Source organism: Thermobia domestica, chromosome 5 (genome assembly GCF_964235325.1).
Source record: "Thermobia domestica chromosome 5, izTheDome1.hap1.1, whole genome shotgun sequence".
Taxonomy (NCBI): Eukaryota; Metazoa; Arthropoda; class Insecta; order Zygentoma; family Lepismatidae; genus Thermobia; species Thermobia domestica.
In genome coordinates, this window is record NC_137458.1 from 159,564,246 (window position 1) to 159,583,390 (window position 19,145).

At 37.3% G+C, this 19,145-nt stretch overlaps 1 protein-coding gene across 4 annotated transcripts in view; it reads left to right on the plus strand.

The window, feature by feature from the left end:
- The window catches only part of LOC145686206 (uncharacterized), a 199,645-nt gene that overhangs the window by 33,197 nt on the left and 147,303 nt on the right, over positions 1-19,145 (plus strand). For 3 of the 4 annotated variants that reach the window (XM_081759255.1, XM_081759253.1, XM_081759256.1), the window contains exon 2: positions 2,618-2,793. In XM_081759255.1, the coding sequence (XP_081615381.1) occupies positions 2,696-2,793 (98 nt within the window). In that variant the 5' untranslated portion in view covers positions 2,618-2,695. The remainder of the gene's footprint in view (positions 1-2,617; positions 2,794-19,145) is intronic. The other variant, XM_081759254.1, reaches the window with a different exon arrangement.

Here is a 19,145-nt window from a genome sequence, read left to right on the forward strand (position 1 = left end):
AGTATTTGCATGCGCTGTTTTTGTCCTTGTGTGGTTTTTGTTCATGTGCTGTTTGCCGCGCGGTATTTGTATGTGCTGTTTTTGTCCTTGTACTGTTTCTGTTCTTGCGCTGTTTTGTCCATGCGCTGTTTTTGTCGTTGCGCGGTTTTTGTCCTTATATCTTTTTAACTTGGAAGAGTACCTGTCAATTATGCAAACTGAAACACTGTCAAGACAAGTGGGTTGTCAAATTTAAGGGACTTCTTGTGTAATTGTTCCTGACTCATCTTTCCTAAAGATGTATATAAAAATTTTAAACTGTCTGTGGAAGTGGTTCTCAACCTAATTCATATCTTGACCCGTTCGTGTGAGTGCAAGCCCGAGTGACTACGAGCCTAGTTGAGAGAGGTGAATGCGAGCGCAAGTGACCGCGAGCGCGAGTGATTGTGAGAACAGTTGAAAGAAGTGGGCTCGAGCGCGAGCGAGCCTAGTGCAAAATGTTCATCTATGGTTTTTGTCCATGGGCTGTTTTCGCTTACTCGGTAATTGCATACACTGTTTTTGTCCTTGCATGGTTTTTGTCCATGCGCTGTTTTTGTCCACGTGCTATTTGCATGCGATGTTTTTGTTTTTGCGCGGTTTTGGCCCATGTGCTGTTTTTGTCCACGCGGTATTTGCATGTGCTGTTTTTGTTCTTGTGCTGGTTTTTGTCCATGCGCTGTTTTTGTCCACGCTGTATTTACACACACGGTTTTCACCCATCGCTATTATTGTTAATGTGGTTTTGACCTAGAACCCATCTCTCCACCGTTGCCATAGGAACGCAGAATCCCACGCCAGAGCGCACACACCACCACAACACACATGGTCACTTTCTCTCTTCATTTCCAGCTCAAATGTTATTTTTTCTTCTGCCTCGTTTTGTTTTAACAAAACAGTAGCAAAGAGAAAACTGTTCTCTATAACCATATTTTAATGATAAAAAATTACTATCTGTCACTGATGCTTCCAACATTTATTTTATCTTTTCTCTGCCTACACTGAGCACTTGCTAGTGAAAGCACACTTCAGATACCTTTTGTCTCCAGTAGGAAAAAAAAGAGATGGGTAAAAGGTCAGAGAGAGAACACAAATCAATCGCATATAAGAAACTTATATATATATTTTTTTCAAAAAATTTAAATAATTAATATGTAATAAATATTTTGTTTTAGAAAACTAATGCTCCAAGACATACATATAGAATAATTTATTCATTTCATGTATATTTTTGGTATTATTATGTAAAAGTTTTGTGTATACAGCTAGTTCAATATAATATAATATTATATATATGAAATCTCATAAATTTATTGTCATACAAAGAAATATCATTTCCAATTATAAAACATTTTTTCCTGTGATTCAATCATGGCGTCGAATTCCCGGGAAACCTAGACAGCATTCCTCTTCTGATACAATTGATATATCTGTTAAAAAAAAGTCAACAAACAAAAAGAAATAAATGCAGTTTAATTAGTTGTTGATTAATTACTTTCAGGAGATAAACATCTCACAAATCAGAAATATTCAGGTTTTTCAAATTAATGTGTGATGAATTGAGAAATGTTGAACTATTAACTCATAATAAGTGTTTTGCCTTTTGGCAGGTCCTGGGACTAATGTGGTTTTTTTCTTTACTTCTTAATTTTAAGTTTTCAGTTTGGGCCTGGAAATGCCTCTTCCATGTTTCTCGATTTTCAGCTTCCTCTTTTAACTCCCAATATTTTCTTCTATTTGTCAAATCATCGATCAGTTGTGATCTTCTTCTCCCTACTCCTCGCTTTCCTTCTATCTTTTCTTCTAAGACGGTATGAAGACAATTTCTTGACAAGATGTGTCCAATCCAATTGGCCTTTCTGCTAGAAGTATCCGCTTCTCTCCTCTTTTTTAAAACATCTTAATTTGTTACTTTTTCTGACCATTTTATCTTCTCCATCTTCCTTCAACACCACACTTCGAAGCTCTCTAAATATTTCTTCTCTAATTTCCGTAATGTCCAAGTCCCTGAACCATACAGAACAACACTTCATATACAGTATAGCATTTGACCAACTTCTTCCTTAGTCCAATATTAAGCCTTCTAGTTAAGAGTGACTTTTTCTTATTGAATGCTTCTTTGGCTATGGCAATTCTTGACCTGATCTCTTTGATGCGGTACACGTCTTTCGTCAAAATAGCTCCCAGATATTTGAAATTATCAACCTCTTCAAGTACTGTTTGTTCTAGTTATTAATTAACCAACGATGTTCAAATACGAAATGAAAAAACAAGACATCTTAATTAAAGGAACCGCACTTACACTCTCTAGGGTGAGGGGACGTTACTCTGTGCCTGAGTGCTTATCACAGGAGGCAAAATGGACGTTCATCTTTGCTTAAGCTTCTTTCTGACAACACATTAACTAATGGATTAACAGCTTATAAACCCATTAGCTGGTGCAAGGGGGCTCTGATTCGATCCCAAGGAATGCGAGTTTGTGGTGGACAACATCGTGTGCGTGTTTTCTCGGAGTTTTTCCAGTTTCCTCTCACATTCTCATTCTACAATACCGTTTATAATGATTCACTTTTATTAATTGTCCGTTTCTTTTTTTCAGCAGACAGACAAGGCGTAACTATGAGACCTAAATCTGGAAGTTTATTTATTATTCGTATTTTTCACTAGCCTAAAGGAGATGAAGGATAATGAGAAAGACACTATAATGAAAATGCGGGAGCGTCTTGAGAGCATCAAGAAAACCGATGATGATAGCAGTTGGACATCCAAACAAAGGTAAGTTGTCAATCACTGAGCCACCGATTTTTTGGAACAAAGCAGGGGCGGCTTTAGAATTTTAATTTTGGGTAGGCCCACTCCTTTGCTTAGGGATAGATATACACATTTGATTGATTCAAGACAGTAGGAAATTACTTTTACAATAGTATTTAATGCTATTTGTTAAATAATTATCTACCATTAATATAAATAGTGGAAAATATATTTACACTTTATTGTATGTTTTAACGTTTATATATTTTTTCAAAAATTTTGGTTAGGCCCATGCATACCTGGCCTATCCGCTAAAGCCGCTACGGGAACAAAGTCGAGCAAGAACAATGCAAATAGGTACTATCCCGACTTTTAATGCTTGGAAAACAGAAATTCCTTAGATTAACTGATTGGTTTGTCCTTTGTCAGCAGCGGGGCTGCACGGTACAACACCTTGAAATGTGATCAAAGTACTGGAAAACCATCCCAGCACTTTGTATGGAGGACACGGTGGCTTAGTGGTAAAAATCAACTGAAATCGTTCAGTTTAAGATCCCACGATTATGCCCTTTAGACTAAGGGAGACGGATAGATAAGGCAAGTGAATGACCATGTAGGAATTGGTGGAATGGGAATGTGGGAGGAAACTGGAGTACCCCGAGAACTTCCTATGAGCACAATGTTGTTCACCACAAACTTACTTGGCTGAGTATCGAATCAGGTTCCACGTGTGCCCAACTGGTGGTAGAACGCTAACCTCTGCTGTGAGGGATTCCTTATTCGATACCAGCCACGTAAGTTTCTGGTGGAAAACATTGTGTCCGTGTTTTTTCTCAGAGTTTTTCCGTTTCCTATCACACCTTCATTTCACCAATTCTTTCCTAAATCATTCACTTCCACTACAATCATCCATCTCCTTTAACCTAAAGAGGAGAAATCGTGGAACGTTAAAGAAAACTTTTCCGGGACCTCGTCCATCAAGGGCACGCGCCCTAGCCACTAGACCATCCAGAAGGCACAAAAATTCTTTTAAAAAATCACAGGGTAGCCAGCCAGAGTTCTAACCCGCGAGCTCCGGATTACAAGACCAGACTATTAACAAATTACGCAGTACGTTCACTCAGTAAATGGAATAGCGTTAAAAAAAAAAAAAAATTCTTTTCAATTCCTCTATTTACTATTTTACACAGTCAGAGGCGGCTCGCGAGGGAAGAAATTAAAGTACAAATTAAAGTGTTATCGCTTCAATCTAAGGAAAGAAAACGTATCTAATGTACTAATTCCTCTGTACAATACTTACAGTTAGAGCAGTACGCTAAACACCACAGGTTCAGGGAAACATCGATAGACAATGGATATATACAACTTAAATAGAATACTTTCTTTTTTAAGAATAGTACTATAATTTGAGAAGAAAATTCCTCTACATTAGTTGTCATAAATTTTAAATGTTCGCCATACATCACAGAGTAACTTCTCTATCCAGAGAAGGAGTAACCTAATTAATTACTTATAAAATTGTAACTTCAAAATGAAGCAATTCCTTAATTCAGCTAAGTTATTCCTTAATCGTGAGTGAGCTCAACGTCCGTTCATTTACAGGCCATCATATTCACTTGATTCCTTACAGGAAGCCTCAATAATGAGAAAACTGTCTGGTCTAAAGCTCTAAGCATGCATTGTCTAAACAGGATAGTTGTAATTTACTTAAGGATTGGGTAGGATGCTAGAGAATCTCTCTAGAGGAATGAAGCGCCTTCAATAGAGGCTTAGTTTGAGATTAAGTTTGTTCAAACAAAAACAACCTTCAAGCTCTGGAACCCAAGAACTGAACCCAAAGATTCTAAATCCGTAGGCAGACTTAAAAACCTTACAACCTCATAAACAAGAGTCTCAACATAAAATCCTATGATCTGTTCCATGACCGTGGAAACCAGATATTGCTAGTTCTTAGTTAATGCGTAAAGACCAAATATCTAAGGCGGACACTGTTTCCCATATGAATGCTAAAACGTTCTGCTATATATATATATATATAAAAATCCATAAGTAAAAGCTAATTCCCTGATTCTCCTAGCCTTAGCTAATAAGTCAAAATATGACTTGAATTTGTAATTTCTCCAGTTATACCTTCAGAAAGTACTTATTCTGAGCGATATACCGCTTGCAACAAAACCTGTTATCGGGGACCTACACCACAATCATTCTTATAGGCTAAAATTAACAATTCTCTAGTCACCAAACACAGCTCGCACTCAAGACTGTATTTCATGTAGATTCCCGAGGAAACAATCCTTCTGGAAGTAAACCCTTCAAGCTTAAAACCAAAATAACTTGCCATCAAGCGAAACTTTCCAGTATTCAGCCTAAAATACTCCGCCAAGATCACTTGGAGCAGACTCTTATATATGATTCGGAGGAACACTTCATCCTGAACAAAGTAGAGATGGTTCAAACAAAAAAAAATAAATAAAATAAAATAGAAAAACAGAGAAAGTCTCTCTCAAAACTAGTTTTTCTGAAGTAGCTACCCAAAAACGTCTTTTCTCTCAGCTGTCATAGTTGCAAACTCGCCTAGCAGAGCTCCCTCATGGCTAAGCGGTTAGTGTACGCACCTTTGGCGTGGGAGAACCGGGTTCGATTTACGGCAGGAACTCGTGTGGTTCGGATTCCACGTTAGGGTGTAGGTCAATTTCTTATATAGCCTCGCTGCTGAAAGGGACGTTAAACTAAAAATAAAAACAAATCAAACTTGTCTAATTAAAAAAAAAAACTCTACACAATTGGTATTTTTTCTTTGAGTTAGAAATGGATAGAAAGGTCCTGTAATTTAGTATGCACGAGGTTTATACAAAAATCAACATATGAAATAAACACATTTGCATACTAAATACACGTAACACAATAATTGAAACAAAATAAATCAAAACCATTATAACCTATAACCAATATAAGTCTTAGGGATTACGATAAGGAATTAGATTTCTGCGCTGTCAGCATCTAAGGCCATTTAGCCCGTCACGTATGTGAGGGATGACGTCCCTCGGCGACACACTATCCGATGAAAGAGAAGGAAGCAAGGATTGGGGACGAAAATAAACGACTTGGGACCTATATGTTAGGTACCATCCCGGCATTTACCAGGTGCGAATGAGGGAAACCCAGGAAAACTTCACTCAAGATGGCTGGCCTGTAAAAGCTGTTACATTTTCTCGACCGAGTGTTCCCACCGGGAATCGAACCCGGGACCGCTCGCATCAATATAAACCACTAAAAAGCATATTTGGTATACCTTAATTATTAATAATATACTTTGCATATCAAATATTTACATATGGAGGACCACAAAGTGGGTCATTACATTACTTTCGTCACGAAGTTTTTCTCGTTTGTAAATTTTTGTATACACGACTCCAAAAGTGCATTACCACCTGCTATTCTCCTTTTCCTGCAATAGCAGGCAACCCAAAAACCTCGGTGCTTCGGTTTGTTGCGAATTCGAAAGGCGTTGGACCAAACCTCAATTTTGTAGCAAATATATCAGTGTGGCAAACTGCAAATAAGAGAATAAAACAAATTGTTAAGAATGATAACGTTATTATTGTGACGGAGTTGGATGACATCAAAAGTTACAAAATGATCTTACTTAAGCAGTTCAAACAAGATGAATGGCAAGAAACAAATATAAGAGGAAACCATTTTCTCCTTCCATCCCGGAAGAAGAATTTCATAAAAAAGAAAAAATACATAATGTAAAGGTTTAATATAAAAGCTAATCCCAAAATTTTCAAAGCTGATACCCAAAAGGCAAGAACAACTGAACCAAAGTGAATGAAATTGTGCAGAGATATTGCAGACGTAAAATTAGGGAATACGGCTTTCGAATTTTAATGGAGAAAACGGTTGGGTGGGGCACGGACCCCTTCAAACATTTGATCATGATATCAAACGTGCTAGTAACAGTATGTCAGATGTGTAAAAAAACATGAAGAATTGCAACGAAACTTTATGTATGGACAATACGCAAAAAAATAAACGAATACGTTTTTTTATTTTCTCCGGAAAAACAGTTTTATTAGCAAAAGGCCCAACCAAATATTGAAATTTTGAAAATTGACGCCCGAAAGGCGAATACAAGTGAATCGAAATCAATGAAATTGTGCACAGATATTGTCGACGTAAAATGAGGTAATACGGGTTTCGTATATTCCTAACAAAAAAAAAAGGTTGGGTGGCAAATGACCCGTCCAAAACTTTGATCACGAAATATCAAAAGTGCTAGTAACAATATATCAGATGCGTGTAAAGGACATGAAGATTGGAACATAACTTTGTGTATGGACAATACTCAAAAAATAAACGAATACGGGTTTTTATATTCTGCGGAAATACGGTTTTAGGGGGCAAAAGCCCCAACCCAAAATTTTGCAAGTTGACGCTCGGAAGGCAAGAAGTGAACCGAAGTAATGAAATTGTGCACAGATATTGAAGACATAAAATGAGGATACGGGTTTCGTATTTTCCTGAAAAAAGGGTTGGGTGGGGCACGAACCCCTCCAAACCTTTGATCAAGGAATATCAAAAGTGCTAGTAACATTATGTCAGATGTGTGTAAAGGACATGAAGAGTTACAACATAGCTTTGTGTATGGACAATACGCCAAAAAAATATTGTTTTTTATGTTCTGCGGAAAAACCGTTTTAGGGGGCAAAATCCCACTCCCAAAATTTTGAAAATTGATGACCGAAAGGCAAAAAGAAATGAACCGAAGTGAACGAAATTGTGCACAGATACTGTAGACATAAAATGATGGAATGCGGGTTTCGTATTTTAATGAAAAACGGTTGGGTGGTGCATCGGCCCCTCAAAACCTTTGATCACGAAAAATCAAAAGTGCTGGTAACAATATGTCACATGTGTGTGGAGGACATGAAGAATTGCAACGAAACTGTGTGTGGATAATACGCAAAAAATGAACTAATACTGTTTTCTTATTTTCTGCAGAAAAAAGCGGGTTAGGGGCAAAAGCTCCTACCCAAAATTTTGAAAATTGACGCCCGAAAGGCGAAATGAAGTAAACCGAAGTGAATGAAATTCAGCTCAGATATTGTAGAGATAAAATGACGGAATACGGGTTTCGTATTTTCCTGGAAAAAAAGGGTTGGGTGGGCCTCGGATCCCTCCAAACATTTGATCAGGAAAGATCAATAGTGCTAGTAACAGTATGTCAGATGTGTGTATAGGATATGAAGAATTGCAACGACACTTTGTGTATGGACATTATGCAAAGAATAAACGATTACGGATTTTTTATGTTCTCCGTAAAAGCGGTTTTAGGTTGCAAAAATCCCCACCCAAAACTTTTTAAAGTTTGACACCCGGCAAGCAAAGAAGAAGTGAATCAAGTGGATGAAATTTTCCGCAGATATTGCAGACGTAAAATCTGGATACGGATTTCGTATTTTCCGAGAAAAAAGGGTTGGCTGGTGCACGGACCCCTCCAAACCTTTGATCACGAAATATTTGTGTGAAGGACGTGAAAAATTGCAACGAAACTTTCTGTATGGACAATACGCAAAAAGTAAACGGATACAGTTTTTTTTTTAATTTCGTACAGAAAAACGGTTTTAGGTGGAAAAAGCTCCCACCCAAAATTCTGAAAGTTGACGCTCGAAAGGCAAATTAAAGTGAACCGAAGTGAATGAAATTCTGCACAGATATTGTATAACATCAAATGAGGGAATAAGGGTTTCGTATTTTCCTGGAAAAAAAGTTGGGTGGGCACGGACCCCTCCAAACATTTGGTCACGAAATATCAAAAGGGCTAGTAACAGTTGTCAGATGTGTGTAAACGACATGAAGAATTGCAACATAGCTTTGCGTATGGGCAATAGGAAAAGAAATAAACGAATATGGTTTTTTTATGTTCTGCGTAAGAACGGTGTTAGGTTTCAACAGCCCCCACCCAAAATTTTGAAATTTGACGCCCGAAAGGCAAGAAGAAATGAACCGAAGTGGATGAAATTGTCCACAGATACTGCGGACGTAAAATGAGGATACCGGTTTGGTGTTTTCCTGGAGAAAACGGTTGGGTGAGGCACTGACCCCTCCAAACCTTTTATCATTAAAATCAGAAGTGCTAATAACAGTATGTCAGATGTGTATAAAGGACATAAAGAATTGCAACATAACTTTGTGTATGAACAATAGGCAAAAATTAAACGATTTTTTTAATTTTGGGGGAGAAACGCTTGTTAGGGCAAAAGCTCCCGACCAAAATTTTGGAATTTGACCCCGAAAGGCAAAAAGAAGTGGACCGAAGTGAATGAAATGTGCACACATATTGTAGAGGTAAGATGAGGGAATACGTGTTTCGTATTTTTCTCAAAGCAAAAAAAAAAAAAAAAAAACCTGTTGAGTGAACCGAGGCGTTGACTGGCGTGAGGAGTAAACCGAAGCGAATTAAATTGTATGTAGATATTGAATATGTAAAATATTGCTTTCGTGCTTCACAAGTGTCGTGTCTCCATCCGATTTCTTCAAATTAGACAGATCAACTACACGCACAAACAATATAGCATATTTTATAGTATTTCAGGAGGCACATTTAACCCTTAGAATGTTTTTGCACAAACAAAAAGACGTATCGATTTATTCCCAGTTTGCTCTTGTCTGCCAAATTTGAGGCAAAACTGATAGGGTCACTTCAGAAACACGAAAGGGTTTGTTTTACATAAAGTCTATATAATATCTACACAAAATAATTTCCTTCGGTCCACTCCTTCCTTCTCTATTACGGTATTATTAACTCTTTTTTTCGGATGGGCCTAGGCCCCAACACTGTTTATCCGCAAAAATTAAAACACGATTCATTTATTGTTTTGCAAATAGTCCCAATACGGTTTCGTTGCAATTTTCCATATTCTTTAGGGACCTCTCACGTATGCGTATTTGTATCCTAGTCACCAAAAATACCTTTACATTGCCGTGACGGGTATGTGATCGCGCGTTGCTCCAAGGAAGGGATAGTTGTATAAGAATTCGTGATTAATTTTGAAGTGTTTTTATTTTGACTAGGGAATTAACATAGGTATAGGGAGTAAAGAGACAAATTTGAAGCATCAGTGCACTGTCATCTCTGTAAAGATTTGTATTCTCAGCTTTTCTATTTATTGTTTTATATGTTAAATATCACAACATATAAAACAATAAATAGAAAAGCTGAGAATACAAATCTTACACAAGAGAATACAATAAATATCACAAGTTAAATATCACAACATGTATCACTGATATCGCAGATCGTATTGTTTTTTAAAATCGTGTCTGTAACTTGTTGTCAAATCATTTATCTCCAGACATGATGTAGAGAGAAGAGAAGAGATACATCTGTAATATATGTATATGTGATTTATGAAATAAGGGTAGGAATTACGTAGTTAAAGGACACATAAGAGGGGAAAAGGAGATATAGAAGTCTGAACTTTCATAAACGTCCTAAATAGGTGAAAATATAGTTAAAAATTGCAAAAGATATCACGTAATTTATCTTTCTTTTCTTATATTCTAGCATATTTTTTTCACATCCAAACATTTCTATCCAAAATTACGAGACAAAAGTGAATAGAGAAACATTTCAGTGGCAGCTAATGTTAGTGTTACCGCGTTGCGCAACGACCGAAGTATTTCAAGAAAAAATATTATTATCAATAGTAGTAAAGAATAGAAAAAATACTTTTTAATACTCGCATATATACACTTTAAATAACATATTTTTTACTTCTGTAACTATCCGTTCCGTTAATAAGTTTTAAGCAGCGAATAATAATCCGTCACAGAGTTTCTAATTTATATTGTGTTGCAACGAGCATACAACGACCAGATTCCTTCAGCGCGGCAATTGGAGCAAATGTTAAATCTCCTTTCCCCTATCTCAGAAGTTAAAGGGACTGGTCGTTGCAGTGCTTCTGCAACACAGCACGGTTTCCGAACGAGAAGGTTTTTCGCGCTAAATAAGATTTCTGAATTTTATTTCACTAGCAATTTGTTTTTATGCATTCATATTTTTAAATTACGGGACCATACTGACGCAAATCAATATAATGACAATTAAAAAAGTGATTGCAGAATTAAAAATAAGAAAGAAAGTATCTAGTAGAGCAGGGAACAAATAAAAGTAGACCCGCATTTACAAGTTAATACTTAGCTTATATTGATAATGAAGGCTTCTTCCACACTAATTTGTGATTCAAATATTAATAAGTCAGTATGTATAATCGCACCCTCTCTCTGTGGATGTATTTTAGTATATCCATATTTCTTTTATAAAATAAGTATATTTTTTACTTATAATTTCAACATAAAACTGTATGATGGGGGACGTCACATTGAATTTGGGACTAGTTAGCAATGCTCAGGGGCGTAGCCACGAGGGGGGTACACCGGGTCCGGAACTCCCAAAAATTTCGAAACTCGACTAACATTTGTAGACTTTCCTAACGAACCATACTTGTTTAACAGAGAAACGATTGATGTAGGCTAAATATTTTATTTTACACCTCATCATGTACTCTCTCTCATCTTAAAAACAATCAATGTGTCATTTTTTGCTAAGAATATAGGTGACAGTAATTAAGAATTACTTATCGTTTTTCCGAATGCAGAATAAGAAAGGTATATATTGCATAGACGTATCCAACCCCTCCCACCACACATTTCTGAGTGTAGAACTGACAGTGCTGTTTATTTTGATGTTCTTCGACTTTTGCCTTCTGTAAGGTATATATGCTGATCTTACATCTGGCAGGTTTCGAGGTTTCCTTTCCAGAACATATGACATTGATAAGCATTGTGTCGCCTCATGTGGAAGTATATTGTGTTCATCCTGCATTGCGTAACAACCAGGACGGATGATTTGGAATGTAGTTTTTTCTTTGACGTACATGTGTGTGTGTTGATGTATGAATATGTGGCATTCGTAATTCATATACCAGTACCTCTTTTGTATCAACTGTTTTGGTTTTTAATTATTAGATTTAATTTTATTGTGTGTGTTTTAATTTTGTACATAACCTACAAATTCTGAATGAATTGTATACCGTGACTTCTATAAATAACTTACAAAAAACATTGACCAGCTTTCAAGTAAGGAAAAACTTGCAATTAAGGCTTAGACAAAACAAGCAAAGGATAATTCAGGAGAGTGTTCGAAAAAAATCCAGTTTGAATTTACAGGATGTTTTATGGCAGTAATGTTATTTGCACTGGAACATTTCCTCAATTTATTTTAAATTTTCCTGGATAAACTGTGAATAAAATGGACATTTTTTATAACGCTAATCTCTGTTACGAACTCTCTTAGTCAACGCTGAAGAGGAATTCGGATCACTGTCAGGGGCTGAGTTTGCTAGAATGAATCGTTCGCAATAATCTAGAAAAAATATTTATTGAATCTACAAAGCTTCTGAAATTAATATTAACTGTACCTATGGCGTCAGCAAAAGACGAGAAGTATTTTTCTACATGAAAAAGAATTGACACTTTCAAGGAATTGAATGTCCCAAGAAAGGTTATCACCATTGGTTATGCTTTCCATCGAAAAAACCTGACAATAAGAATACCAGAGTTCAACCAGCATGTATTAGACAGATTTGCTCCAATCAAGGAGAGGAGAATGAACTTACTAATTAATTAAGGTGATTAATCGGATAAAATGTTCTGCATTTTCTATTTTAAAAACAGAATTTTATTTAATTTAACATGTCACATAGCATTTGCATCTAAAGTTATGCTGATTATGAGTCCACTCTATATCTTCTGTCTCTTATCGTTCGTACTGCAACACCCGAAACCACAATCCACCGGTCGCCACTGAAACATTTCCATCTGAAGGATTAAATCAGAAAAAAAATCTTTTGACTCGGACTAGTTTCGAACTCACAACCCTTGAATCTATGAGTCAGCGCTCTACCGATTGAACTAACAGCTCCTGTTCTAAAAGACTCATTTCTACAACTACCCGTTGATGAATGGTGTGTATTAACCAAGTTGGCCGAGATAATTGCTTAATAATAATAATAATAATAATAATAATAATAATAATAATAATAAGAAGAAGAAGAAGAAGAAGAAGAAGAAGAAGTACAGAATTTTAAAAGGTGCATTTGTTAAAAGTTTGTCTTGCGGAGTAAGTCCTAATATGAGATTTTAATAAATATAAATGTAAGCATGGTTTATCCGTGCGTATTGCTCAAACTGCGCAACTCACTACTATAGTCCCATAGGGGTTGTGCGCGTATGGTACAATAGCCTTGCATGCTCCAAACATAAAGTAAGTTTCGGTTTGAACATATGCGTGTCCTAAGGGGAAGGAGAGGATTCAAAGAGAAAAAAGTCGTTTAGAAATTATAGAAAAGTAGAATATCTCACGAGGTGATGTGATATAGCTGCGAGTCTATATAAGACATGGTACACCCACGGACTTTAGAACCTGGATTTTGAATATGTAAGATATGTAGCTTTTTCCAGTAGCAGAATAGTTTCACTGTATGTCTGATAGTTGGACAACCAACATGACAGCAAATACATGCCCGAAAACATAACATGCCAGGATTTGGAAGGAAAAGTATTACCATCTGAGAGCATCACTTAGAGAAACAACCACGAAATAAATCTGCGGAAATTCCATTCATGTTAAGTTCTAAGAGATAGAAATTAATGAAAAGAAAACGAAAATAATAATACGCATCATGCAGAGACCGAAAAATTATAGAAAGTTAAACAAAATGAGAAAAAAGGAAAGAGAGAAAGGAAAGAGCAAAAGACATGGGAATAAATTAAATTTTAACACGCAGTCTGTGTCTTTTCCCCCTGCCCCCTGTACCTGTCTTAGTTTTTCTCCCTTCATAGGATGAATCTCTTTCAGCATCGAACGCGAGCATTATTTATAATGTTTAATTCCTTGAAAGAAAATGTAATTCAGTCTAGGGTGCGACTCCAACACATAATTTTTAGAACAACAGTTACACACGCTACCCATTTATGTATAAACGCTATATCAATTGCGTTTATAAATCAGCTATTACACGCGCTGTTAAGTGAGCCATTGTCGGTGAGTCGGTGAGCTATTGCACACGCTGTTTGTCCACCACAAAGTTCACTTGGCGGGGGCTGGGATCGAATCCGGGACCCCAAGCACCGGAGGTGAATGCTCTACCACTGAGCCACCGCGGCCCCAGCTGTATTTAGAAGCTAACGCCTTTGAAAGAATTACCATTCATATCAGCGACCGTGAAAACTAGGGATTTGACACTAATATAGGTTATTTTGGATTATTTTTACGTGTTTCGGTATCCCCATCCCCCGGTGACCCCGGCCCGCATACAATGGTAGCCGATTTTGAGTCATTGCTAATGGAAGTGTCACCATTGATTTCAGCGACCGTGAAAACTATGGATTTGACACAAATATCGGTCATTTCCTAATATCATTACATGTCCCGGTAAATGCACCCCTCCCCTGAGAACCCTGGTTCGATTTTTGAAAAAAGCGCTTCGTCCTAGTCTGGGGCCTGGACAAAAGTATCCGTGATCAAAATTTAGTAACTTTATGTCAACTCGTCTGATCCCCAGAACGCACACAGACAAACACACAAGTAAACTCGTGCTTCATATACACAACAGAGAGACAAAACAGCGTTCTTTCGCATAGAACGTTGCTATGTTGCTTCCACCCAGTTAAGCCTTCTACTAAGTGCCGGAGAGCACTAGTCTTTTATACGTAAACATGTCTGTTGAATTTGCCTCTTCTATCGAAGTAATGGGTTGCGTGTACTCTTAGTATTAGCTATTTGTTGTTATTAATCTTGAAGAACTAACAAATAGTTTTTTCATGAAGTCACAAGTCGTTTTGGTCCGTGAACTTGATATACAGTAGAAATGACCTATGCATTACTCACCCGTTGTGAAATAGAAATATTATGTTGGTTTTATCTGAACACCCACAACACTGTTATAGCAAGAAGTCTTTCCAGAACTACTTCCAATCTGGATTAAATTTCACGGCTAACTTTTTGAATTATACACAAGAGTATCATTGATATGTTAGAGTTAATAATATTATGGGACCAAGGACAAGTTTTAAACTTCCAAACTATGCTGTGCATAAAAGTAGGAAAAGTTCCAGAGCCCTGCAAACCCAGACCCAAAGATCGGCCCCTGCCCGGTCTGGATGGATCTGTATTCAGTGCCCGGTTAGACCCGATCCGGCCCGACCCGAATCTCGAGCCGGGCACAAACGGGCCGGACCCTAAACTGGCCGGGCGTAACCGGCCTGGGAACAACCAAGTTGATAAGTCAATCCTTCAATATCCAATGGGAAATGAGAAATGTGTCGTCATAATATTGCAATGTCTATTTGTCCTTCTCGGATAAGAAAATTGTGTGAAAGGTTACCCAAGGTTTTCTTTCTATGTCCCTATTCTGTCTGTCTATTTGTTATCTGTGCTTGCTCTGTCCAGCCATGTTTATTATACAATAATATATAGCTCATGGAGCGTATACTACGCTCATTAGTGCATTAAGAGTAACAGACAAGATATGTAAAACTGCTACACCTTATGTGATACTAATACTACAACTACTACAGCTGATACTACTATTACTATTACGATTACGAATGCTAGTGCTAATTTCACTATTGCTGCCACTGCTACTGCTATTACTACTACCACTTCTGCTACTACTTATTACTATACTAATACGACAGCGAATACCACTACTGCTATTACTAGTAATACGAAAACAACACAATAAAAATGAAATCTTTGAGTTTTACGTCCCACAGTTATGCTGGCTAGGCTAAAGGAGGCGGTGATGATGAGAAATAAATGAAATGGTGGAATGAATAAAGTGGGAGGAAACGGGAGAACGCCGAGAAACCTCCACAAACGGTGTTTGTCCATCACAAAGTTCACTTGGCGAGAGCCGGCATCGAACTAGGGCCCCATCCGATAGAGATGCACGTTCAACCTCTGAGCCACCATTCCAGGAACACCTAATCAACCCTGGCATCTTGGTGATTTATTTGATCATTATATTTGTTATATTTGTAGTATAATATATGTAGCTTGAACTCCGGTTTTAGAAAAGAGTATCTATCTCACTACAGTCAATTCTCACCTGTTGGGATTAGAACTTTGATTTCTTAAAAGATTGGGATTGGAACTTAGATTTCTCCTGCTGGGATTAGATTTCTTAAAAGCAAGACTTGCAAGTCTCTTGCAAGCAAGACCTCCAAGACCAAGACTGGGTGTGCAAGACCAAAACCAAGACCAAGACCAAGGGTTCCAGTGCAAGACCAAGACTGGAGGTGCAAGACCAAGACCAAGACCAAGACCACCCAGGTCTTGCATTTGCTCATCACTAAATGGGAATATTCCATTAATACGTATTGCGTGTTTGCCTCATGTAAATATTTGTTTAATAATAATAATAATAATAATAATAATAATAATAATAATAATAATAGACTATTTTCCGTCTACTTTTGCTTATATATTCATTCTTTACAACAAAAACTACTATATATTAGGGATGGCCAAAATTTTCCGGAATCCGGATTCCGGAAATTTTGTTTTCCGGAATCGGAAAATTTACTTTCCGGAATTCGGAAAAATTCCGGATTTCGGAAAAATTCCGGAATTGGGAAAAATTCCGACATTCGGAAAAAATCCGGAATTTAGAAAAATCGGAATTTTTCCGAGATCCGGAATTTTTCCGATTTTACTTTCCGGATTCCGGAAAGTAAAAATTCTGGAATTGGCCATCCTTAGCTAGTAGCTGTTAAAAGAGAAACACAATAATGAATAGGCTATATATACTGTATTAATTTCTTGTAGTTGGATATGTCTTTATCATTTACATAGACAATTGCTACTGCAGTTATTTACTACTTTATGAGAAAGGTCTTATTTTCACACACAAAAAAGTCGCCGGTATGTCTCAAACATTATCGCGTTCCCACCTGCAGCTGCTACAAAGCACTGCAAACTACTTTCTAACCAGGCGAAAGGCAGTGAAGGAAAATAAATCTCAACAAATATTCTAATAACATTCGCTTATTGTCAACATACCTACAGTGAGCGCAGAAAGTGTTCGTACACCGTGCATACTTTATATTGAAAACAGCTAGCATGAGAACGGGAGGTGGAAAATATATATATAACCAGAATTAAGACTACACATTCATACATTTTATTTCTATATACAAGAGAAAGGCTAAACAAACACAATCACTGTTTTGTTCAGAAGAAAAGAGAGAATTCCTTTTTTGTAAACGCAAAAAGTCACCGTACACTTATGCTTGAATTAATGCTTATAAAGTATATTACGTTATTTAATATTTTGTGGGATTACCCTGTGCGTTAATGATTGTCTGTAGTCTTCGTGGCATTGATTTCACCTGTAGTAGTTCGTAGTTCTGTAGCTTCGGGACTGATTATGTCCCATTCTTCTTTAATAGCTTTTCTTAGGCCTTCTTTAGTAGACAAGCTGTGCCTTCTGATTCTTGTCTCCAGAACAGATCATAGATGTTCTATGGGGTTCATGTCTGGGGATTGGGGAGGTGTGCGAAGCTGTTTCAAGGTATTATAGAGTCAGGGGCGGATCCAGAGGGGGGCGATCGCCCCCCCACAAGAGGAAACTCTTATTTTATATATAAATAAACCCATCCATAACAAGTTTGGAGCTCTTAAAAGTAGCAGTATTACCGCCGACCGCCCCCCCAGAAGTCCGTTCTGGATCCGCCCCTGGCAAACCTTGCAGACAGGCCTTGTTCAACAGTACAAACAATAATTGCGATGTATAATGTTTCTATCACTGTGCGAAACCATAAAATAATAATAATAATAATAATAATAAAAAAGAACTGGAAGACCAAGAGTGTTGAGTGAACAAGTTAAACGTTACATTATTAGGGAAAGAAAAAAGGTTCCAAAAAGTAGTGCTGTGCAATTGGCAACGGATCTGGAAACACGCAGTGTTAAAGTATCAGCCAGTACAGTGCGGAATATTTGCAGGGTATCATGGTCGGATAGCCAGGAAAATGTTATGGGTGAACAAGACAAATCGTATAAAGAGACTAAAGTTTGAAAAAGAGTATAAAGATGAGGGATCAGGCTTCTTTCTGGAATAGGGTCATATTTTCGGACGAAAATAAATTTAATTTTATCGAGTCCAATGGGAGGCGTATGGTATGGCGCAAGGTGAATACAGAGATGAATCCTCAAAATCTCGTCCGTAAAGTAAGACACGGAGGAGGGTCCGTGCTCGTCTGGGGTTGTATGAGTGCCTCAGGAGTGGGTCGTCTCCACCTTATCGATGGAGTGATGATCCACAAAGTGTATATTAACATATTAAAGGAATATCTCCATACTAGTGCGCAGAAGATGGTTCTTGAAAACAATTTATTGTTCAGCAAGACAACGACTCCAAACATACAGCGGAAAATACTCGATTGTGGCTACTCTATACAGGGACGGATCCAGGACGGACTTCTGGGGAAGGGGCGGTCGGCAGTAATACTGCTACTTTTAAGAGCTCCAAACTTGTTATGGATGGGTTTATTTATATATAAAATAAGAAAGTTTCCTCTTGTGTGTGTGTGGGGGGGGGGGCGATGGCCCCGATCGCCCCCCTCTGGATCTGCCCCTGAGGTTTGCTATCTTTCTCAAAGACTTACCCTTCTTATGCACTTTAATAATTACTTTTCTTGTCCCCTCATTTGTTTCTGTTCGGTTGCTTCCCATTTCGACAGCCCACCGTGCAGTTTTTTCACTCCTATTCACAACTAAACTCATTCTGTTACTCGTCATGCTATACAGAGGTGTAGACTCAGGTGAATACTAGTGAACCCCAGTTGTGGTATCTTTGTTTCGTATTCGTACGTCAGGTGTACGATCACTTTTTGTGTCTACTCTATACACTTTCTTCGGAATTTATTTACTTTCTGACCATTAAACTTGTCTTTGTGGTTCTTTATTGATATATTCATAAAGCTTAGTTTTATTATTCATATTGTGTGTGTTATTACACTTCTTAAATTTTCTGTTTCGTTTTCGGAGGCATTCTCGTTTCAATAGCGTAGGTGTACGAACACTTTCTGCGCTCACTGTATGTACAGTAAATACAAATTTATAATTTTTGACTTTACGAAGTATACAATGTAATTGTTCAATAATTAACATAAGCAGGCATTCATTAATTTATATTAATATAATAGTTAACAAAACTAATAAGCGGGTGATTGATGACTCAGTGGTAGAGTTTTCATCTATGGTATTCTAACCCAGGACATGTGGGTTTTCGATGGCTAATTTT